This window comes from Glandiceps talaboti, chromosome 2 (genome assembly GCF_964340395.1).
Source record: "Glandiceps talaboti chromosome 2, keGlaTala1.1, whole genome shotgun sequence".
Taxonomy (NCBI): Eukaryota; Metazoa; Hemichordata; class Enteropneusta; family Spengelidae; genus Glandiceps; species Glandiceps talaboti.
The window spans coordinates 6,911,705-6,931,408 of record NC_135550.1 but is presented as its reverse complement, the minus strand read 5'-3'; the positions used below and the strand labels follow the sequence as shown (position 1 = coordinate 6,931,408).

Genomic DNA, 19,704 nt, shown 5'->3' with positions numbered 1-19,704 from the left:
TAGGCTTTCCACAGCAACGTAACAGGCTTATAGCTATCCTCATCAGATTATCACCAAGATTTAATTCATTGAATAAACTAGACTTTTCCCAGCCTACTTCAAACACTGTGGAAAAAAAACTTTGTTTTTGTGTGTATTATTGTGAAATAAGTACTCCCCACCTGTCTTCCAAGCTCTCACAATACCTTTTAATGATCTCGAATTCACATGAGACAATGCCTAAAATAATAACACGAAAAACTTTAAAAGTCCAGATAGTTTTCGAACAAACTATGCAAACTACAAGACGGTGGCAAGTCAAATATAACTTATAGAGTTTCTTTTATACTAGTGTGGATTTAGGACCCAAGTGCCTCCAATGAGGATTTTTGGGGGTCTGAGATAATCAGTGGCGAAATTCATCAGGAAGTTACTTTTTGTCTTTTTAACTCTCATCACTTACTTTGAATACTATGCGGTTTCGTTTGGATATTGTCTTAACTTTACCAATAGTGGTGAAGAAAGTTTCGCTTGGTATGTTGGCCATGGTGGGAGTGTGTTTAGAAGTGTGAGTAAATTATTTGAAAGGGGGGCTTCGGAAGCTAATGGAGTAAAATTTGTTTAACGTAATTACCCTTGCCCCTTTTCTGTGAGGTATTGTCTAAAAGCCCTCAATCACCAAATGGTTAAATCAATTACAGAGTGTCAATTCAATCATTAGGTGTCTTTGTCTGCCAATAAAGACTTCATTATTTGTTTGCAGCCAGAACAAACGGGATTTGCCACCAAAGACAGACAAGAAAAGGTGAAAGCACTGAGCTCTAAAGTTAACATGACCAAGTAGCGAGTGTTGATTTACTGTAGCTTCGATCAAGCTCGGTATTTGAGAGAGTGTGTGTACGGGCTATGTAACTCTATATGATGCCACCTTTAGGGCAAAGTCTACTCTAGAACGGTATTCAGCTGACGGTGTCCAGTTAACTCCTGTAAATCTTCACCCCAATGTGCTACACCACACAATGAAGGGATTGCATCTTTTCAATGTGCTTTTCGCTTCACTCATCGCCGCTTTTTAATTCTTTCATTTCTCACACGTTAAAGAGTTTTGATCGCAAACAGCAACTGTGTTGGTTCTTTTACGTGTAACTTAGCGATGAAGGAATAATAGGGAAAATAATGTTAGGAGAAAACGGGAGGATATATAAATGCCCTCCCTCTCATTTCGATTTTTAACCATTATCAAGCAAAGATTGAAATAATGAACAATATCATTTGGGATTTATGGAATAAACTCATGGGATTGATTTGTGGAGAATTGAAGCATAGATAATGCAGTGATTGAAGTCAACTAACTAATATGTTGAGAACTCAACTTTCTGCATCCAAAAATGCTAATTCTCACGAAATTACCATTTATCATAAACAATGTCTTAGTAGTTTCTGTGACCTGTGACCTCAATCGTGCGATTTTTTTATCAAGGCGGGATTCTTGGACTGAATTTGTACATGTTTACATCGACTTCAGGACATTTCACCACTTTTGAATCTAAGAAACCGTGCATAACTGTTAATGAAGGCAAGCGTCTGGATATTTAGTCTTGCAATCTCCAATTAGCAAAAGTTCAATTCTTGCATATGTGCATCGAGTAAAGTAGTCAATAGCTATAGCTATAGAGAGTTGTAGACTCGGACATGACTGGTGCGACGTACAATATTCGAAAAATGAAAATTGTATTGGCTTCCTAAACAAAGTACATCTTTATTTTTTTTAATGACTTTGTACGAGTATCTGACAAGCTTTAACGACAGCTTAGGCCTAAAAAATAGAATTGTTTGGTTCAGGTTACCCGACCCCATCTATCTTTTCACTGCCAACCCTAAAACTTTTTTTTACGTATTCGAGAAAAAAAATAATAAAATCGCAAAAATTGTGAAGTCTCACGAGAAATAGTGGATGAGGAAACTGACATCAACTTAAAAAGACACTCTAAAACTGTTCTTCCAATCTGTAATGGCTGTACATCTGATAGGAAGAAATAAACAACACAGAGACCATTTGGAAAGCAATGGAAATCCTGAACTAGACACTCACACAGAAAAAAAATAAAATAAAAATTCTTTCTATTCCATCTATTCTAAAATTGAGTGTAACCGTAACCACACAATTTATTTTATTAGGCCTTATAGATTATTTACTAATTTATACACGTCGTATTTTTGGACAGAGTGACATTTTAGTTTCCGACATGATAGCGTATGAAACTTCATCGTTGGAAAGACAGGTGTACTAACAATTCTATGGCAGTATCTACGTCGGGGTGCAGCACAGCAGCAACACTCACAGTAGCCCGAGAAGTGTGGATCAAAATACTATCAGAGTCCGCATCAAAGTGTCGCACAGAAGCTCGGTGGTTATATATTGACCCAATGTAATCAGATTGCTACAGAAAATACTCGAATACACAGAAATTAAACTCGATATTTACATCGTATTGGCTAAATTCAGATTTACTGCTACACGAATCGCAGCAAAATCCGTTGGCAAGCCAGTCAGTAGCGGACGTGTTTCATAGGAATGGAGAGAATGATTTGTACAATAGTTCGTACATGAACTCACTCCCTTTATAAATCCTCGTACTTCGATTTCGTTCTAATAAAGGGGACAGTCCTTATTCTCGTTCAAGTGATTAGTTCAAAATGTCGCAAGATGGTTAAAAAGCAAACCGTAGACAACACACAAACGAAATGTATGCACACACTTTACGGATGTTGTTTTGTGTTTGTGGGATTTGGTTACATAGAAGTGATTATTGAAGCCGACAAGGCATAGATAAAAGATAGAAACTACTTAAATGCCTTTAATTCTAAGTAGCCCAGAGGAGTAGCTTGAAAGTCCTAATTAATTATTGCTTCTGCCGACTCTGAATTAGATACTATTTTCGGTGGTAATCGTGGCATTGGAAGATAAAGACAGAGCGTGAGTGGTTCTGCGCAGGTAAAAAGCCGGTGGCGATTCAACTGTAGAAGAAAAACTCTTAGTACCTCACACGTATACATTTTGTAGAACAAGGTTGGTAGTAAATGCGGCTTAGAAGTCTTGCATTGATGAACCAGACTACTCGAGAGTACTTGAAGTGTATGGGTGTGCCTTCTCTGTACATTTTAAACTTAATACGGTTTTTCCAAAGGACGAATCTATATTCGTCTCTCAGTACCATTTTTTTCAGGTCGAAAAGCTATTTGTACAATGTTGTAATGTTGTTGGCGGCCCGCGGCCACTTCTTAACCCGCTGTTTTGAATCGCTGTGAGATTTCGTTCCTTGTCGCATTTTTAAAATAACTCGTCGTTTGATTGGCCCCCAACTTCTAAAGTTGAGTTAGATTTGTATTCTCGCTTTGAAGGGAACAAAAGAACATTACGGCATGTAGGTGGAATTATGTTGATGGAGGTTTTTTTTTCCATCGATGCATTAGTGTGCAAAGCAGATTACACCATTAGAAACATTCGTCCGGTTTACATTCAGCTCTAAATGCCCTCAATAGAAGAAAACAGATTTCGCCATAAAATATTGAAATATAAGAAAGCGAGAAAATAGATTTCTTTATCCGTTTGGACTGGTGGGCACAACTTGTGGTTGTGTGTTCGGGATCTCTACTGACCGCTAGTCCCCGCCATTCATCAAATTCGTTGAGTTTCACTGTTATTTCTAATCTTTCACTAACGCACGCCCACTGTATGCAATCCGAGTCGGCATTATAAAGTACAATCGCCAAATCGTCCACAACCTTTTCCAATTCACTAATTTATAGCTATGGGAAAGCAAATCGAAAACATCAAAAAAAGAAAAGAAAAAAAAGAAAGTCTTGATTGAGACCCAAATCTTTTTTGATAGAAGGCTTCGGGACCAATATGATGACACTACCCAACAAGAGATGTTACAGTAAAATATCCCCCCAGTTATGGAAGGAGGAGTGGTTTCCATTGGAAACTAAGTCTTCTCAGTATTTTGGCGCGTAGACCAATCTAAAGATACGACAGATAAGGTAGATGTACAGATGTACAAAACAGGTGGAGCTATCAATCAGGAGGCAAAAAAGTGAAGGTTTGACAACAGTTATTGGTGTTTGGCTAACAATGAACCTAATCAGATTGTGAAATGCTTATATTTATAATTAGGTCTCGCTAAACACGGATTACACACTGTCACTAATGGTGTGGGACGTGCCTTAATTTATTACATTACAATTAAGTCCTCTCATTTGCTATGCAGGCTCTTCATGTGGACCAATAGGAGGCGAGCAGCTTGTTAAGTCGGCGTGAACTAGCAAGCTTAGAGTTAGAACAATAACACTTCACTGGTTGACGTAGCGTGTACTGTGACAATAAATCACACTCGGTCTCTTGTACTGATAATGCTACTACTTTGTTTTACAAATACAGTCTCACGTTGCCCAAGTCGATTCATTTTGTAACTCATGTTCGGAGCGAACGGTATCGGTACTTGTTGAAGTAACTTCTTGTCCATCGTAGTCACCCCCAGGTGACAATCAGGTATACACTTGTATTTCCGTCAACTCAAATACCAGTGACACGGTACGAAACACACCTTGGTGGCCTTTTTTCGGGACCATTTAATTTACTTCTGTAACCGGCGTAGACGAGAATGCTGAATATGACCAGTACACCGCCATCCGCTTTCACGATAGAGAGCATCCTGGCACCCCGACCAACTCTCATCCACGCAGCCAGACCAACAGCGTATCCGTTCTTCCCCCATCCATCTCACCTACACCATTTGCCACCTGAATATCACCATTTAGGTAAGGAATTTACATTTGAAAATATTTTATTTGTTACCATCGATATCGTTGTCATTGGTGTTTACAGTTTTAACGGTTACTTTGTTGGAAATTCGTTACTTATTTCCATGTTTGTACTTTTTGTGACACTATACGTTCGAACCAGAGAAAGTGACATAACGAACACGTTACACGTTTTCTTAAGCTAAGTAAAACCAACACGGACAACTTTACAAAATTTATGATCCTTTTACCGCTGATCAGAGCCAACTTTGAAGAAAATGTTCCGTCTGTCTGTATTGTTATAATCGTAAACGAAATACAAATGATGTGAGGTGGTAAGTGGTGTTATTGTACGAATCAGAATGGACGGACATCGCAATGGGTCGGATTAGAGCTGTAGTTTTTAGACAGCGCCATCTTGATGTACAGTTTCACGGCAGGAGTTCTACTCCAGCATTGAAAAACAAGTACTCTTCACGCCACATTCTGTCAAAAACAATAACACAAAACAAAACTGTCACTAATTGTATAGTGACAATTGCAAGATGCGATTTAGTGGAAGAATAGCAAGCTTTGAACGTGTCGTATCAATAATGTAGCCGTACGCTTGACTCATATTTTCCGAAAACTGCATTGAGAACGATCGGGGTAGCGTGCACGGTGTAGACACCACACCACACCACAATACCACACACCACACACGCAGTCCTTCGGGAAAAAGGGTGTGTGTTTACAAGCGATTCATTCTGTTAAAACTTTGAACTCTTGCGAGGCAACTTTTACAAAAAAAAAAATAACTATGTTTAAAAGATGTATGATTCAGACAGAGGAATGTGAATGAGCACACTTTTTTCTTGTGCCACTTTTTCTTGTGCTACTTTTTACTCTATTTCTCCACACTTATATACTTTATTATGGCTAACAATACAACGGTTTGCAAGTGGAAGGTTTTGCCAAGTTAATCGTTCACTCTCTTGCTTGTTCCATCTTGAAAATACATTATCACGACCTTGTTTCATCAGTCGTTGCAACACCTTTCTCGTTTTATAATTCCAAATATAATTCGTTTCATAAACATCAGTTCGGTCGTCACTCGGTTACTTTGATGGTGAATTCTAATTGACAATATAGATGTTTTCAACCAATAGTTTGGTTGGCGATGATTAAATTGGGAGATATATTAATTCATTAATTACCCACCTATTAAATAATTATGACGTACACGGCTAATACATCAAGTTAATGTAATACAACCGAATCTATGTGTTGTATTTATTATGACGATTTACCCAGTGGTACCGCAGTATTGACAGCAAGTATTCGAATTGGAAAGTCTGGTCTACTAAACACTGGCGGTTTTGGTCAAAAATGAAATGACGTCGGTATTAACATTTTAGAAGTCAATTATTGATTAGACAAATTTATGAATAAAATATATCTCGAACGAGCCCATGGTTCTTGAGAGAAAAGTCGTCTACCTTTGATGATGATAATTCCCACAAAATAATACAGAAAGCACGCAACAATTCCTCATTTGTACTAGTTACAATCAGACTTGGTGCATGGAGGCTTATCAAAGACCTCCGGAGAACGATTACATGCCTTGTGAGGAGATTCCGAGTATTACCATTTTATTTCACTACAAAACATCCTATTTCGTTTATTAATATGGAATACCTGTCTGTACAACGTAATCGAGATTCAACTGACACAAATGGAGTCTTATCTCTTTGTGTGGCTACTTTCACGTTTTTTTTTCTTTTTTTATCTATAATGCCCTTTTCCTACAAGAAAATTACACCCATGCATTAAATGTACTCTGATACCGGTGTGCAGCATGATTAGAAAAATATCCGAAGCCGATCAAAACGTAAATTCCAAAGTAATATTGGAGATGAGAGCAAATGACGAGAAAAGACTTTGAGATGAGTCTTCTTTGTGATTTGTCTTACCAATGTCTGAATAGATCGTGTTGTCCAATATTTCCAGCTGAGTGGATTGCAAGCCTTTGAGTGTTTTTACTTTGATAAAGTTTGTCCACACACCTACTTTTCCCTATTAACAAGATGTATATTTGCGTCTACTGACCCTTGTGCGATTCACCTAAACCCCAATCCAGTTAGACATTTCCAGACACTTTGCACACTTGTAAGTTTACCTTGGATAATGTAATTTGCGTATATATATGTATATATAAACTTGCATTTTACACAGTTTTTTTGTGAATTCACACGTTTTTATTTTTATTTTGCGTATACACTAGAGTTGACTGGATTCAAAATTTATCAGTGCTCGCGAATCTCCAAGTTTTCCCGGCATTTATCTTTTGGAAAATCGAGAATTTAAAAGTCCCAAGTGCGACCACCTGTAATAAAGGTTTCTCTAATTTGGGTGAATTTCGGCTTCATAGATTGCTAGTGTCAGAATAACAAAGAGTCTGTGTTCTGGTAGTTCTTTTGATGTGTGCACTGAAGCACGTGTGTATATACAACTTCTCATTAACACACTTCGTTCAGGGAGTTGTTGTGTCTTTGGAGTGGTTAATGATGAGTCGCTTTCTCCTGCTTTGATTGTCAACTATTTAACCAATTTAGTAGTTTGCATGTCGTCAGTGTCAATCGTCAACCTGCTTTTGTTCGTGTTCCTTTACAGTGTGATAGCGATAACGTGGAATTAGCAAGCACTATACAAACTATAAAGCTAGTCATTACAGATTTTTTTGGCCAATTCCAACTCCACAATTCATGTTCAACGAGTAGAAATCATTTACTTGTTTGAAGCTCGTTAGGACACCTTTCAAAAAACACAACTTACATGTGTATTACAAAGCTCTGTGTAACCAATCGTAGGGGGTAGCAGTGGTTAGTATGCTGTAACGACTGAGAGTGTTAAAACTCCAGGGATTGTTATGTCTGACCAAAGTATGATATAGGTAACAGTCTTTATCTCGACACAAACTGTCAGTTTTCAACTTAGCCACAGGTACTGTCTGATACTTAGTAAGACACATTCTTTAAGTTGGCATGAACACCGGCCAACTGATGCGTTGACTATATTGATTTCTCGAATAAACATCTTGTTATCTCAGTGCATGTGGTCTCATGTTGTTACACCATATTCTATTCTTTCAATGATATAAAGACAATTTCATTGTCGCAAACAAAATTGCCTAAAATTACTAGCACCATAAAACAATGAAGGGGATATTCTACCATCGGAGCGCACTCCATCCTACTGTTAGAGAGGGCTTATTAGGATGTTTGCACTTGCGTGTGGGAAAGTTCAAGCCTCGCAACATGGTCAGCCCTTTTAAAAGAAAACCAAATCCAAAATTGTAAAGATAACACTCCCGGTGGGACACTTTTGCTTCGAATAGGATCTAATGAAGAGTTTCTGACGACAAAGAAACAAATTGTCCAAATCTCTGTACGTTAAAGAGCTTCTTAGCTTTTCTTTTTGTGTCGGAAACTTTCATCTTCATCGGCTACTTCTCAACAGTGTCTTCTTCAATGTAGCCTTTGTACTTTCAAGGAGCTGGGTGCGAAGGCGAGGGCACAATTGGATAGTTGTTGGCCATATAAAATATTCGTGCTTAGGTGCAAATAACAATCTTACAGAAACCAACATTTGTGTAAGTAATTTCCCTATAAAAACTAAATACTGAATGCCACAGCCGTTGGTTACTGTAAGGGCCGGGTTATTATGGCGCCTAGTCTGGGAACTTTAGCGGGATTAGAGAATCGTGAACGTTGCATTATCTCATATAGTTTAGGCTAAAATACGATGCTACAGTCTTGCTAAATACATACTGAGTAAATTTTAAAATCAAAATTACGGACAATAAGGGCAAAATAAATCGAAACCTAGATACTCCTGAATTGCACCTTATTTCAGGTGTCCTTCGATATTTATCGTTGACGAATTATGACATAATTATGTATTTTTACAGCTAAAAAAACACCTCATGAAAAGAGAACAAAATCGAAAGTTAATGAAATTAATGTATATAGGTTTTGATTTTTTAAATATTTTTTTTCCGCAGCAGCCGCAGCAGCAGCGTACCCTGCCTTCCATGGATACCCAGCTTTGGATTTCTTCGGAAGAAACCAGAAAAGGAAACGTCGCCACCGTACTATCTTCACAGAAGAACAGCTTGAGGAACTAGAAGCCACCTTCGAGAAAACACATTACCCAGATGTAATGCTGAGGGAAGAAATAGCCATGAAAACAGATTTAAAAGAGGAGAGGGTTGAGGTAAGAAACTTTTAAGATAAATCGCTTTAGACAGAAATTAATGTGGTTTCCATTGAATTCAGTTACATAGATTCTAGTGAACAGATTTGATATGCCGTGGGCCGACTTAACAGAAATACAGTAGCCTGAACAATTTTCCAAACTCGGCCTTTATTTATGATACCTTCAGTTTTGTAAGCAAAGCTGCCGCCGTTGCAATGACTGGAACACGATTACTGTGTACTTCTGAAATCACATTTAGGGTTTTTTTCACTGTCCGAGGCTAGAATTTTCCCTCCTCAAAGATTAAAAGTATTAATCACCACCGATCTCCAACGCTTTCAGATTTTTCTTCTTCTTTTTAATCCTAAATCTGAGCTCGGCGAATAAGGAATGTGAACATGTAGCGTACACCAGCATCACGTTAGCCAAATTTAATTTGTAGGACTTTTTTTTTGCTGAAGGCGTCGTGTATTTTCCCGCATACATACTTCTGTGCTGTATCAACGAAATGGGAACAGATTTCGTTATGCATATTCCCCGCTAACTACGATTAGTACATCTTATATCACGAGTTGCATAATTTATCCCTATAATGTCCAACCTTCGAAAACTTCCTACCATTCGCTGGCACCAGAATATCCCACCTCCGAAAACATTCTACCATTCACACGGACTATAGAATGTCCCACCTTCATAAACTTTCTACCATTCATGTAGAATTTTCTACCTTTGCAAATATCCCATCGTTCTCTAGAACTAAAATATCTAACCTTCGTGAACTTCCTATTATATAGTAGGCCTAGAATGTCCTACCTTCAAGAACGTCCCACTTCACCAGGCCTAGAATGTCCCACCTTCGTGAAATTCCCACCATTCACTTGGCCTACAGGGTCCTACCTTCACGAACTTTCCACTATCCATTTGGCCCAAATTGTCCCTCCTTCGTGAACACCCTACCCACTAAGACTAAACTGTCCCACCTTCGTGAACTTCCTGCCATTCACTTGAATGTCCCACCTTCGTGAACTTCGCACCATCACTGGGCTTGAAACGTCTCCCACCATCGTCAACGTCTTACCCGATTTAATAGTATCTATAGAATCTTTTTAATTTGTTTACAGTGTCATTTGTGAAAGAAGGTGATTTTGTTCTCTCATCAAGACTGTCTTCTGTAGAAAATAACACGTAATCAACTAAAGGCCTCTATTCTCTAGCGATTGTTGGATTGAACGAATAAACAGAACAGAGTTGAAAGGAAAGGTCTTTCTATCACACATGTTGTTGGCGATAAATGCTAGCTGTAATAGACAGTTGTTTGGACACTTACACACAGTGAATTAGATAAAGAGCCTCTGAGCTGTTTAAAGCGTAACTTAGGTTTGTTTTTCACCACGTGACCCCCCAACTCTTTAGTTTATTCTGTCTAATCGAAACTCGTCCAATATGACAACATATTGCAGAAATACTCTTACTTAAACAACAGGTAATGTTGAAAAGAGTGGCGACTAAACAGCGGCACAAAAACAACTCATTCACTGCTTTGACCACATCGGTTTGGATAGGAGCACAAAGCATGGACAATTGACTTTTGAATTTGAAAAAAAAACCTCGACATCAACTATGTTGGAAATTGAAGCAAAACACACTCCGTTGTTAACGTTAGTGAGGTGAAGAGGTAATCCGTCAGTTTTGACATTATTAAGGAAATAACGACTTTGTAAAGAACTTAAGCTACCGCTAAAAGTGTTAAATACGTGTAATTTCAGGGGAGGGGCCTTATAAATAATGACCGGTTTACCTTAGACATTATAAAGTGGTTCTCCATGTTCCAGTCCAATTCGTAGACCATCTGCAAACATTTTAACCCCTAATTAATTCTTTCAACCCATAAAATTTTGTTGAGTCTGAGTTCAAGAGTGACGCGAATCAAAAACGACTTTCCAACGTATCAAATCAAGACAGCGTTTTGAGATAAAAAATGAAAGGGTAGGCTTGATCGCAACTTTCCCACCCCTTTAAGCGTGGGAAATCCAACAGATTGTCGACGTTAAAGTACTAATTTTGGCAATTGAATAGTCTTTTAGCTATAGATTTCGTTAAAAGTCTGTCGGTGTAAGTGGAAGAGAGGAATATCGGTATCAGTTTCAGCCGATAAGTCAGTGTTATAGATTATTGATGCCTCAACGAATTTAGCATAAATCTAGCCCCCACTTCTAAAGAAAGTTAGCGATATATCAAACACTTACCTTCTAAATTCGTTCTGAAAATGTCACCGTCGCAATGCTTTTGCTTCTCAAACTGCGTATGTCACAATTATAAATCCGCAACTAGTACAAACACGTCAATTTATAATCAGATATAACCTACTCCAAGAATCTCAACTTTCCAAACAATATTTCAAGGTTATTTTGCCCGCTTCCATTTTTTTTTTGGCCAGCGACTAACGCAGTAGATTATAAAGAGTTCATTTTTTCGTATAGCGATAAAAATGGAGAAAATCTGCAAATCGTATTGCAGCAAAGAAGTTTCGTTTACATTAGATTATTACGGAATGACACGGCCGTTCGGTTTGTTCAGGTGTGCCAATATACCGTCAACATTATATCCTTAACATTCCTTAAATGTTTTATCGACCTCTTAACTAAATTACTCCATATTTCATATTCCATTTCACTTGAATTTAGTATTCATGCGATTAAGCGCTGAAGCGACTTTCAATTCCCAGGTGAAAACGAGTCGACAGTTTTGTTTTTTCTTTTTCCGAGTCGATGGCCTGTTTCATCTCGTAGTAAAATGTTGCAACCAATTTCCCCGAATGTTATATCGGGATGTTTTGGTAGATAGATACTGAAAAATAATCTTGATGTTTTCTATTCTGTGTCTGGTCTGTACAATAACGTGCACGCAACCCAGCAAATGGAATAGTATATGGTGTTTTTTTCTTTTACTTTCCTTGGCCGCCGCCGCCATCATTGCCATCGTCATCGCGTGGCCATTGATGCCCACACCAGTCAAAATGACTGGGAACAGCAATATCCCATTATCCAATCTTATCAAGCACATAATTGGGATTAAGGAGTCTGTGTAGATTTCGTCCCTTGTTATCATTAGAATCAACCAATTGGGATTTTCGCCAAAAAACTTAATAGACGCAGAATGAAGCGACCTGTCCTAAAAGTATCCCCACATCTGTTATGGAGAAATTCGATCCTCTTGGCCTGTCGACTCGTAACAGCTGTTCTCTACACACTAACTTTGCTCAATTAAATTCGTCAATGGAAGAGGTTCAATGTATCCATTAGATTTTTTTCTATAAGTCACTTATATCAATCAGAAAGTTTGGGTAGCAAACTTGTCCACCGGAAGGAAAAATAATCCAGTTAAAATTATCTTGACTTTGGTAATAGATTACTACAATGATGTTAGCGTGCTGTCGTGTATTGCCAACGTGTATGACTCGATTTTCAGTTATTGAAATGATGTGATGCCGTTAAATCTACGCCAGCTAACATCGGAGAAATAGTTTCGAAGCGTCAATCGGTTGTTTGTTGTCGCAATAGAAACATTCATGTCTCTACACCTTTAAAGCATTCCAAGCATAATTCATGACAGTTACGTTTTTAGAGACTTTTCAACAAAATATCCGAAGATTTAAAACTCTGCTATTTGGGCACTTGACTTTGAATCAACATATAGGAAAGTAGAAGAACATGACTTGACGCAAAAAAAAATTGATAATTTCATGTCGGGGAAATATCCCGAATCAACACCATGATTCGCAGTCATAACTACCCGGATAGATACTGGCGACAACCTCGACTAAACAAATCCAAAAACCTCGTACGTAGTTGCCACAAACGTGTCAATTTTACATGGTCAACAACAATTTATTCATTTTGCCTACACAACTTTACAGTTGTCGTTCTATGCAAGGCCAGTTACGAACGACTTCGTGTGTCTTATACCGACTTCTCACCAAACTTGGTTTTTATTCCAACATCTCAAAATGTAACCGAGAAGAATGACAAATAAATATGAAGGGTGGAATAACGCTCATATAAATGATTTCTTCAAAAACAAAACAAAAAACAAAACAGTTGCACAGAAAGTTGTACTAAAACTGGGCATCATGGTGTCGATGTCGTAGTCCGCTTTACAGCCGATGTGTAGGGCGATGTATAGGGGCAAAACTAGGTAGAGAAACAAAAATACTGTGACACAACATTTCAAATAATATTGCAAACCAACTAAAAGTCTGATTTTGAATGCTTTCCATTCAAAAACTTTTTTTTATTTTGGGTACATACCACAGTCAACACCTCGCAAGATATGGAGTTGCAATTATTACACGATATTTCCTATTATGCAAACTGTAGTTTCTTTACATTGCTTCCAATGGATCCTTCTCAGTATTACTTTTGTTGCAATACTATATAATGCCGCCATTAGTTTCACATTTTAAAAAAAAAGTTCAACGATCATAAGATTAAAACTACAGAAATTGTTTGCTATAACTCAAAACTGGATCCGATAACATTGACAAAGGATGGAAATTCACGAACGAAATAAAGTACAATTATTGTTGGAGTCACAAGTTGTGATTTCCTTAAGAAATAAAAGGGTGATACAAGTTGTGTCTTAATACATGTGTTTGCACAAATTACATTTTTTTATTACTGCGTTAACGTTCAAGTTACTTTTACGACTTGAAATTCTATGGCCCATAATTTAGGCAACTAATTACCAGGGTATCACTCAATAAAGTCGATTGTAATTTGAGTCGTGTCTAGAATCTGAAGACAGTTCAGTTGGTTGGTTGGTCAGTCATTGCGGACAATCGTCTCGGTCAATAAAGTCATACAGGTAAAGATTATTACCTTTGCAGCTGTTTATTCTAATATATTTGTGTCAACGGTTTAAATACCCCTTTCATGATATCAGGAAACTAAAACGCTGGAAGCGATTCAAGATGTATACAAATCATCGCAATTAATGTTATGCATTATTTCGCATTATGTGCATCAAAGCGGAAAAGATGACAATAATCACCATGGGAACCATGCCCCTAGTGCTTAAAGTCTCTAATGAATCTATCAATGTTAAATTTATTGATCTGGTCCTCATTGCAGGTTTGGTTCAAGAATCGTCGTGCAAAATGGAGAAAACAGAAACGAGAACAACAAGAGGCGGCTAGACGAGCCGCAGAGGCAGCAACTGCTACGGAAATCACGCCGAACCAAGATGACAAAGATAAGACTTTCCCGGGCTCAACACACGAACACTCAGATGATGACGAAGATAATGACAGAAATGATGATGAAAGTGAGGAAACGAAGATTGACGTTGTCAGGGACAGTAATGATTGTTCGAATGACGTCATAGGTAGTTGCAAAGACGACGAATCAAGCATAGACAGTGATTCGGAAAATGACTCAACACCAGACACTTATTCGTAAATAATTCCCTCTCCAGATCATTTCATCCAGACTTAACTATTGATTATAACTCGGTATTCGTCGAGTTAAGATACATTGAAAAAAAAAACATAGTATTTTTTATTAATTTGAGAACAAGACAATAGAAAGTCTTTGCTGACTTCTGTATGTTACTTGTAAAATGCAACTCATCGCATCGTCGACCAGCCAACCAACTATCAATTTATGAGTTTGAATTCACCCAATAACTGATCACTGCTTATTTGATGGCAACGTCTACAAACGTGCAATTTCATTGAATTCAAACGAAAACGTCGACGAAAAAAACCCAACTAAATCAATAATATAGAAAACGAATTATGTTGTAGCAGTAGCTGTGAGTCTCAATCTATGCATGTAATTCGAGGTGGGTTCAAAGTTGGTTGTGTGCATACAGTGAATTTGAATCCAGTCATGGCAATGATATTTTAATGACGTCACATCTAAATTTCGATCCATCCTATCCACTACACATCAAGAATTTCTTTGAATGTGGTCACTTGTTCAGACACGGACACTGGGCCCCTCAGTTGATTGTTTTATCTGAGATCTACAGTTCCACAGGATGTGAGACGGCAACTTCTTTTACAACTTTAGTCATTTCAAGCCAAATACAGTGTACGTATATTTTTTTCTTCATAAATTCTTAATCTGCCGGCCAATAATCTTAAATGGTAGCCTTTATGTGTTTAAGCAACTCAAAAATGTGTAAAGAAGCATAACTCTGTCATTTAGTCACATTTTGTATTGTGACGTCCATTTTTTTTTGTAAAGGCTAAGAATCATACCTAGCTTATGACGGGGCTATAACTTAGCATAACGTGATTTTGTATACGAAGTACAAACTTTCCATTTTATGTGAATTTCCTGTATTTTTTTATTGTACAAAAAAACAAACAACCCAACAACGTGTGTTACTAAGGTGGCTCTATAAAAAAAATCAATCGTTGTTATCTCCGAGCCACCCAAGAGCGTAATACGACAATCAATGTAAGAACTTTATGTGTACGTTTTATGTTTCTTACGATCGACCAAGTATGTTTATATTATATGTGGAGAGAAAGATGAATATTTAAGACTGCCGATGTAAATAATTTAGATTTATTACTCTTAGACTTTGCATTAAAGTTGTTTTCATTGCAGAGAAACTTGTTGTGACTTGTGTATTGAATCAAATGTATACCCCAAATGGTTTTCCAACCTCTGACCCCCTCCCCATCCGTCGACCTTGTTCATCCATAGGTAGTGTCGTCATGAAATACATTTTTTTTTACCGATATTCAATTATGTAAATCCCACCCTTTACTAGAATCACCTTTAACGATTTCACAAGACAGTCGTTTACAGCTTAACCCCTCAAGACCCATCATTTGGTACGAAACCAGGTCGATCATACCTGTTAAGATTCCAATAGAAAACATATATAATAAAACGCTATCGAATTTTTTTTCGCTTCTTACTTTTCATATAGATTATTTTGAACCTCGTACATTCCAAGAGATATTTTTTTTACCAAAAACGGTATAATTTGCGAATTTACTAAACGTTTCATTTGTATACATGGTCAAATGTGTTCATTGTATGAATATAGCAACACCGGAAGAGTTACAAGCTAACGAACCGTACGGTCAATAGAAGCTGCACGTAGAATGATCTAATGTCTGTAGATATTTCCTTTATAGAGACTGGACAGGTAACGATTGGGTATTTTCGGTATGTTATTGTTATATCAAGTGTGCTATATGTACTTATATCATTCCACTTTGCTGATTTACAAGGCCATTGACAAAGCCTGTACGTATACACAGTTAATGTGTGTGTATAAACTGATGACAGAAACGTGTTCAGATTCCCTGAGTTCACGGTAGTTGGCGTGAGAGAGAGAGAGAGAGAGAGAGAGAGAGAGAGAGAGAGAGAGAGAGAGAGAGAGAGAGAGAGAGAGAGAGAGAGAGAGAGAGAGAGAGAGAGAGAGAGAGAGACGGTGGTGGTGGTGGTGGTGGTGGTGGTGGTGGTGGTGGTGGGGGTTGGGTGGTAAATATAAACGGAAAAAACAGCTCACTCATGTAATAACGTCTTCGGCCTATGAATTGATACAAATCAAACTAGTGAAACCAAAACATGTAAAACGATATTGATAGTTTTAAAAATGTTACAGATTCCTGAACCCATATCGTTAACCACATAGACTCGAGTACCACGTTGTGTGACTGGAGCTACAGCCTCAGTACAGTCATGCGGATACAAGTCATTGCGTGTGGTCCCCATCCAACAACAAAAAATAGTGAATCTATAAAAGCCTTGCCTAAAAAGTAAACGGTCTGCTTCAGCTTAAACATAACCCTGTTCATCAGTAACAAAGGAACAGAGCGAAGTCACGGGTTTGGAACTGGAAAGATGCAAAGAAAATGCACCTGGGACATTGCAACATGTTTGAAGTCTAAACATTGTCAATAGTCCGATTAATTATTTGGGTGGTGCAACATGGTCCCCACTGCCAAAATAGCGTGCGGGGACAAAGAATCCTTGTATCGGCTTATCTAAACCTACAGATGAATCACAAAACGGTATGTCACGAGGGACCACAAAAGAACCCGTACTCGAATAAACTGTTTAGTGATGGTATTTGGGCAGGAGAGGTCAATCCGATGCCGTGTCAATTCAAGTGAAGAACTTCGTGTTTTGGTTAACAGTTGGACTTGTGTTTCCCCCAACCTGTGATACAAGATACACACGTGACTCCACAATACGGGAATACAACAACAATATGTTTTATAGCTTTCAGACTAGAATTTAATTTCAACACTGGCAGATTTAAGATTCCGTCTGTGAAGCTGACCGCCAACATTGTCTTTCTCTAAGAGTTTTCCCGTCGCGTCTTTTCACGCATACAACGATCTCTCTATTTCTATTGGGTTTAAGTCGTCTATTTGTTCTGTAAATATTCCCTCCAGTCTTCTTTCAGTTAGCCTGTCATGATAGGAGGATTTTTTGCAACTACTTTCAATATCGGCCTAATGCGTTTTGTCCCTCCAGCCATCCGGTCTAAAACAAAGAGGCAAAAATTCACCATCCTTGCTCAGACATTTTTAAAATTTAGTTTTATTATTGAAAACAAACTAAAAATCATTTGAGTATCTAATTAATTCTGGTTTTATTCCACAAAAAGTATATACAACGATTTGCTCTAATTAGTTCAGAATTAAAAAAAAAGCTTGTCTGAATCTATTATCTGATCACGATTCACTGGAGTGTATTTCCCTTTCTGCCGTGGGAATTTAATCAAAATCGTGTTTGTATACACTCCTGGTAGTGGAATTATGAACGCGAGTTGTAACACGAGCAATATCATTACCGGGAGAGAAAATACTACAAGTTGTGTGGTAAATAGTCATTTTTGCAAATTTGCTGTTGCTTTTCGATCCCAGCCAGAGGGAAAAAAGCTTTTCCACAAAAAAACGAAAAACCAATTATGGACGATGACTGCTTATTTCTGTCGCTATAGTGTTGTACTGTTTACACGGTGTGCCGAAAGCGGTGGTTCTATTCCGAATTACCAGGATAAGTAACGCCCATGTCAGTAGAAAGCTGTGCTGTCGGGGCAGCCAGACGGTGTCCATTTACTTTTAATGCTGAGAGAGGCGACAGTGTTTCTATTGACTCTCTGTGACTCTCCCACAAGGGATGAGTGGATGAAAAGGTGCGCTGGGAAACCGGAGAAGCAGCCACAAGTTTACCAGTATTAAAGCATTTAAGACCCTGCATTAGCGTGAATAAAACGCCACATAAATTTCAGCTTAAGAGATCAAGACCCTGCTCTCGGACCACGGTTGGGCGCTTGCAAATTCATCTTCCCCCATAAGATGAGCCAATGACCACTATTTGAAGACTTTGCGCGCCATAATGAGTTTAACCATTGTGTGCGGCATTGTGCGCCAAAGTTATCAAAAGATACCGGGGTCGTTGTAATATATTTCACATATCACCTGCATGGCTGACGTAGGGAGCTTGGTAGGATTACAGCCAACAATAGCGACACGCAAAGAGCTATCGCATACATCTTTCTGCAGTTATGTGTATAGATTTTCTAGTCAAGTCGCTTGACCCAATATTGACGAAACCTAAGTTAGTCATGGATCGACGAAAGGTAGTCACAGGTGTGTTAAACTTATGCAAGTTGTTGCTTGACGTGTTTTCACAGTTCATTGAGTATGGCTGTGTACATATACGAAAGTTAAACAGTTTAAGACCGGTTAAAGCTACCAGTCACTGTCAGCCCTCAAATTGACATGTTCAATTCAATGATAGAATCAATCATAGAAGACTGAACCAACATTCAACACATTTTTCCCCCGTTGCTGCTGGTATTAATAACAGCTACCTACACTTACTTGTCTGTCATACCATACAAGTCAATGAGGAATTTTTTTTACGCCTTTAGCTAGTCAATAAAACTACGAATTTTAACAAGGGAAGTGTTCATGATTCAACGTTGATATACCAACTACTTTCGTCGAGTGAATGGCCACATTCGGTTATTCAGTGGATCACACACACACACACACACACACACACACACACACACACACACACACACACACACATATACACACACAGACACACACAGACACACACACACACACACACACACACACTTTACTTTGGTCAAATTAGTTTAGATATTAGTTTCAAAGACAGGCGGCGTTTCTACTCTTGGCTTTCTACCCAACTGCATATAGGATCACAGTTTCTGCTCAGTCAGATCAGAGAAACTGTCCTTCATTCATGAAATGTTGCCTTATGTACTAGTATTGTCATGCCAGTTTAAGCAAATCTTAAACGTAGACAACCAACAGTATCTATGAACATAGCCTACCACCTAAAAGCCCGAACATGTACAACCACCAGTAGGTTTGACCATAGACTACTACCTGTATGTCTGAACACAGATTACCACCAGTAGGATTGAACATAGACTACCATCAGAATGTCTGAACATAAACTACCACCAGTAGGTTTGAACATAGACTACTACCTGTATGTCTGAACACAGATTACCACCAGTAGGATTGAACATAGACTGCCATCAGAATGTCTGAACATAAACTACCATCAGTAGGTTTGAACATAGACTACCACCGGTAGGTTTGAACAAAGACTACCACCTGTAGATCTGAACATTGTCAACCACCTGTAGATCTTAACATAGACTACC

The 19,704-nt window shown here is 38.2% G+C and overlaps 1 protein-coding gene across 1 annotated transcript; it reads left to right on the top strand.

The window, feature by feature from the left end:
• The first annotated feature begins 4,643 nt into the window (after window positions 1-4,643).
• Window positions 4,644-14,474, top strand: LOC144453726 (uncharacterized). Its single transcript, XM_078145066.1, has 3 exons — window positions 4,644-4,800; window positions 8,825-9,036; window positions 14,148-14,474. The coding sequence occupies exons 1-3, from the start codon at window positions 4,644-4,646 to the stop codon at window positions 14,472-14,474; spliced, it is 696 nt and encodes a 231-aa protein (XP_078001192.1).
• The last annotated feature ends 5,230 nt before the right edge of the window (window positions 14,475-19,704 follow it).

Coding starts and splice junctions, on each gene's coding strand:
- LOC144453726 (XM_078145066.1), top strand. CDS start 4,644: ATGCTGAATATGACCAGTACACCGCCATCCGCTTTCACGATAGAGAGC. Junction 4,801..8,824: donor ACCTGAATATCACCATTTAG/GTAAGGAATTTA, acceptor TTTTTTCCGCAG/CAGCCGCAGCAGCAGCGTAC. Junction 9,037..14,147: donor TAAAAGAGGAGAGGGTTGAG/GTAAGAAACTTT, acceptor TCCTCATTGCAG/GTTTGGTTCAAGAATCGTCG.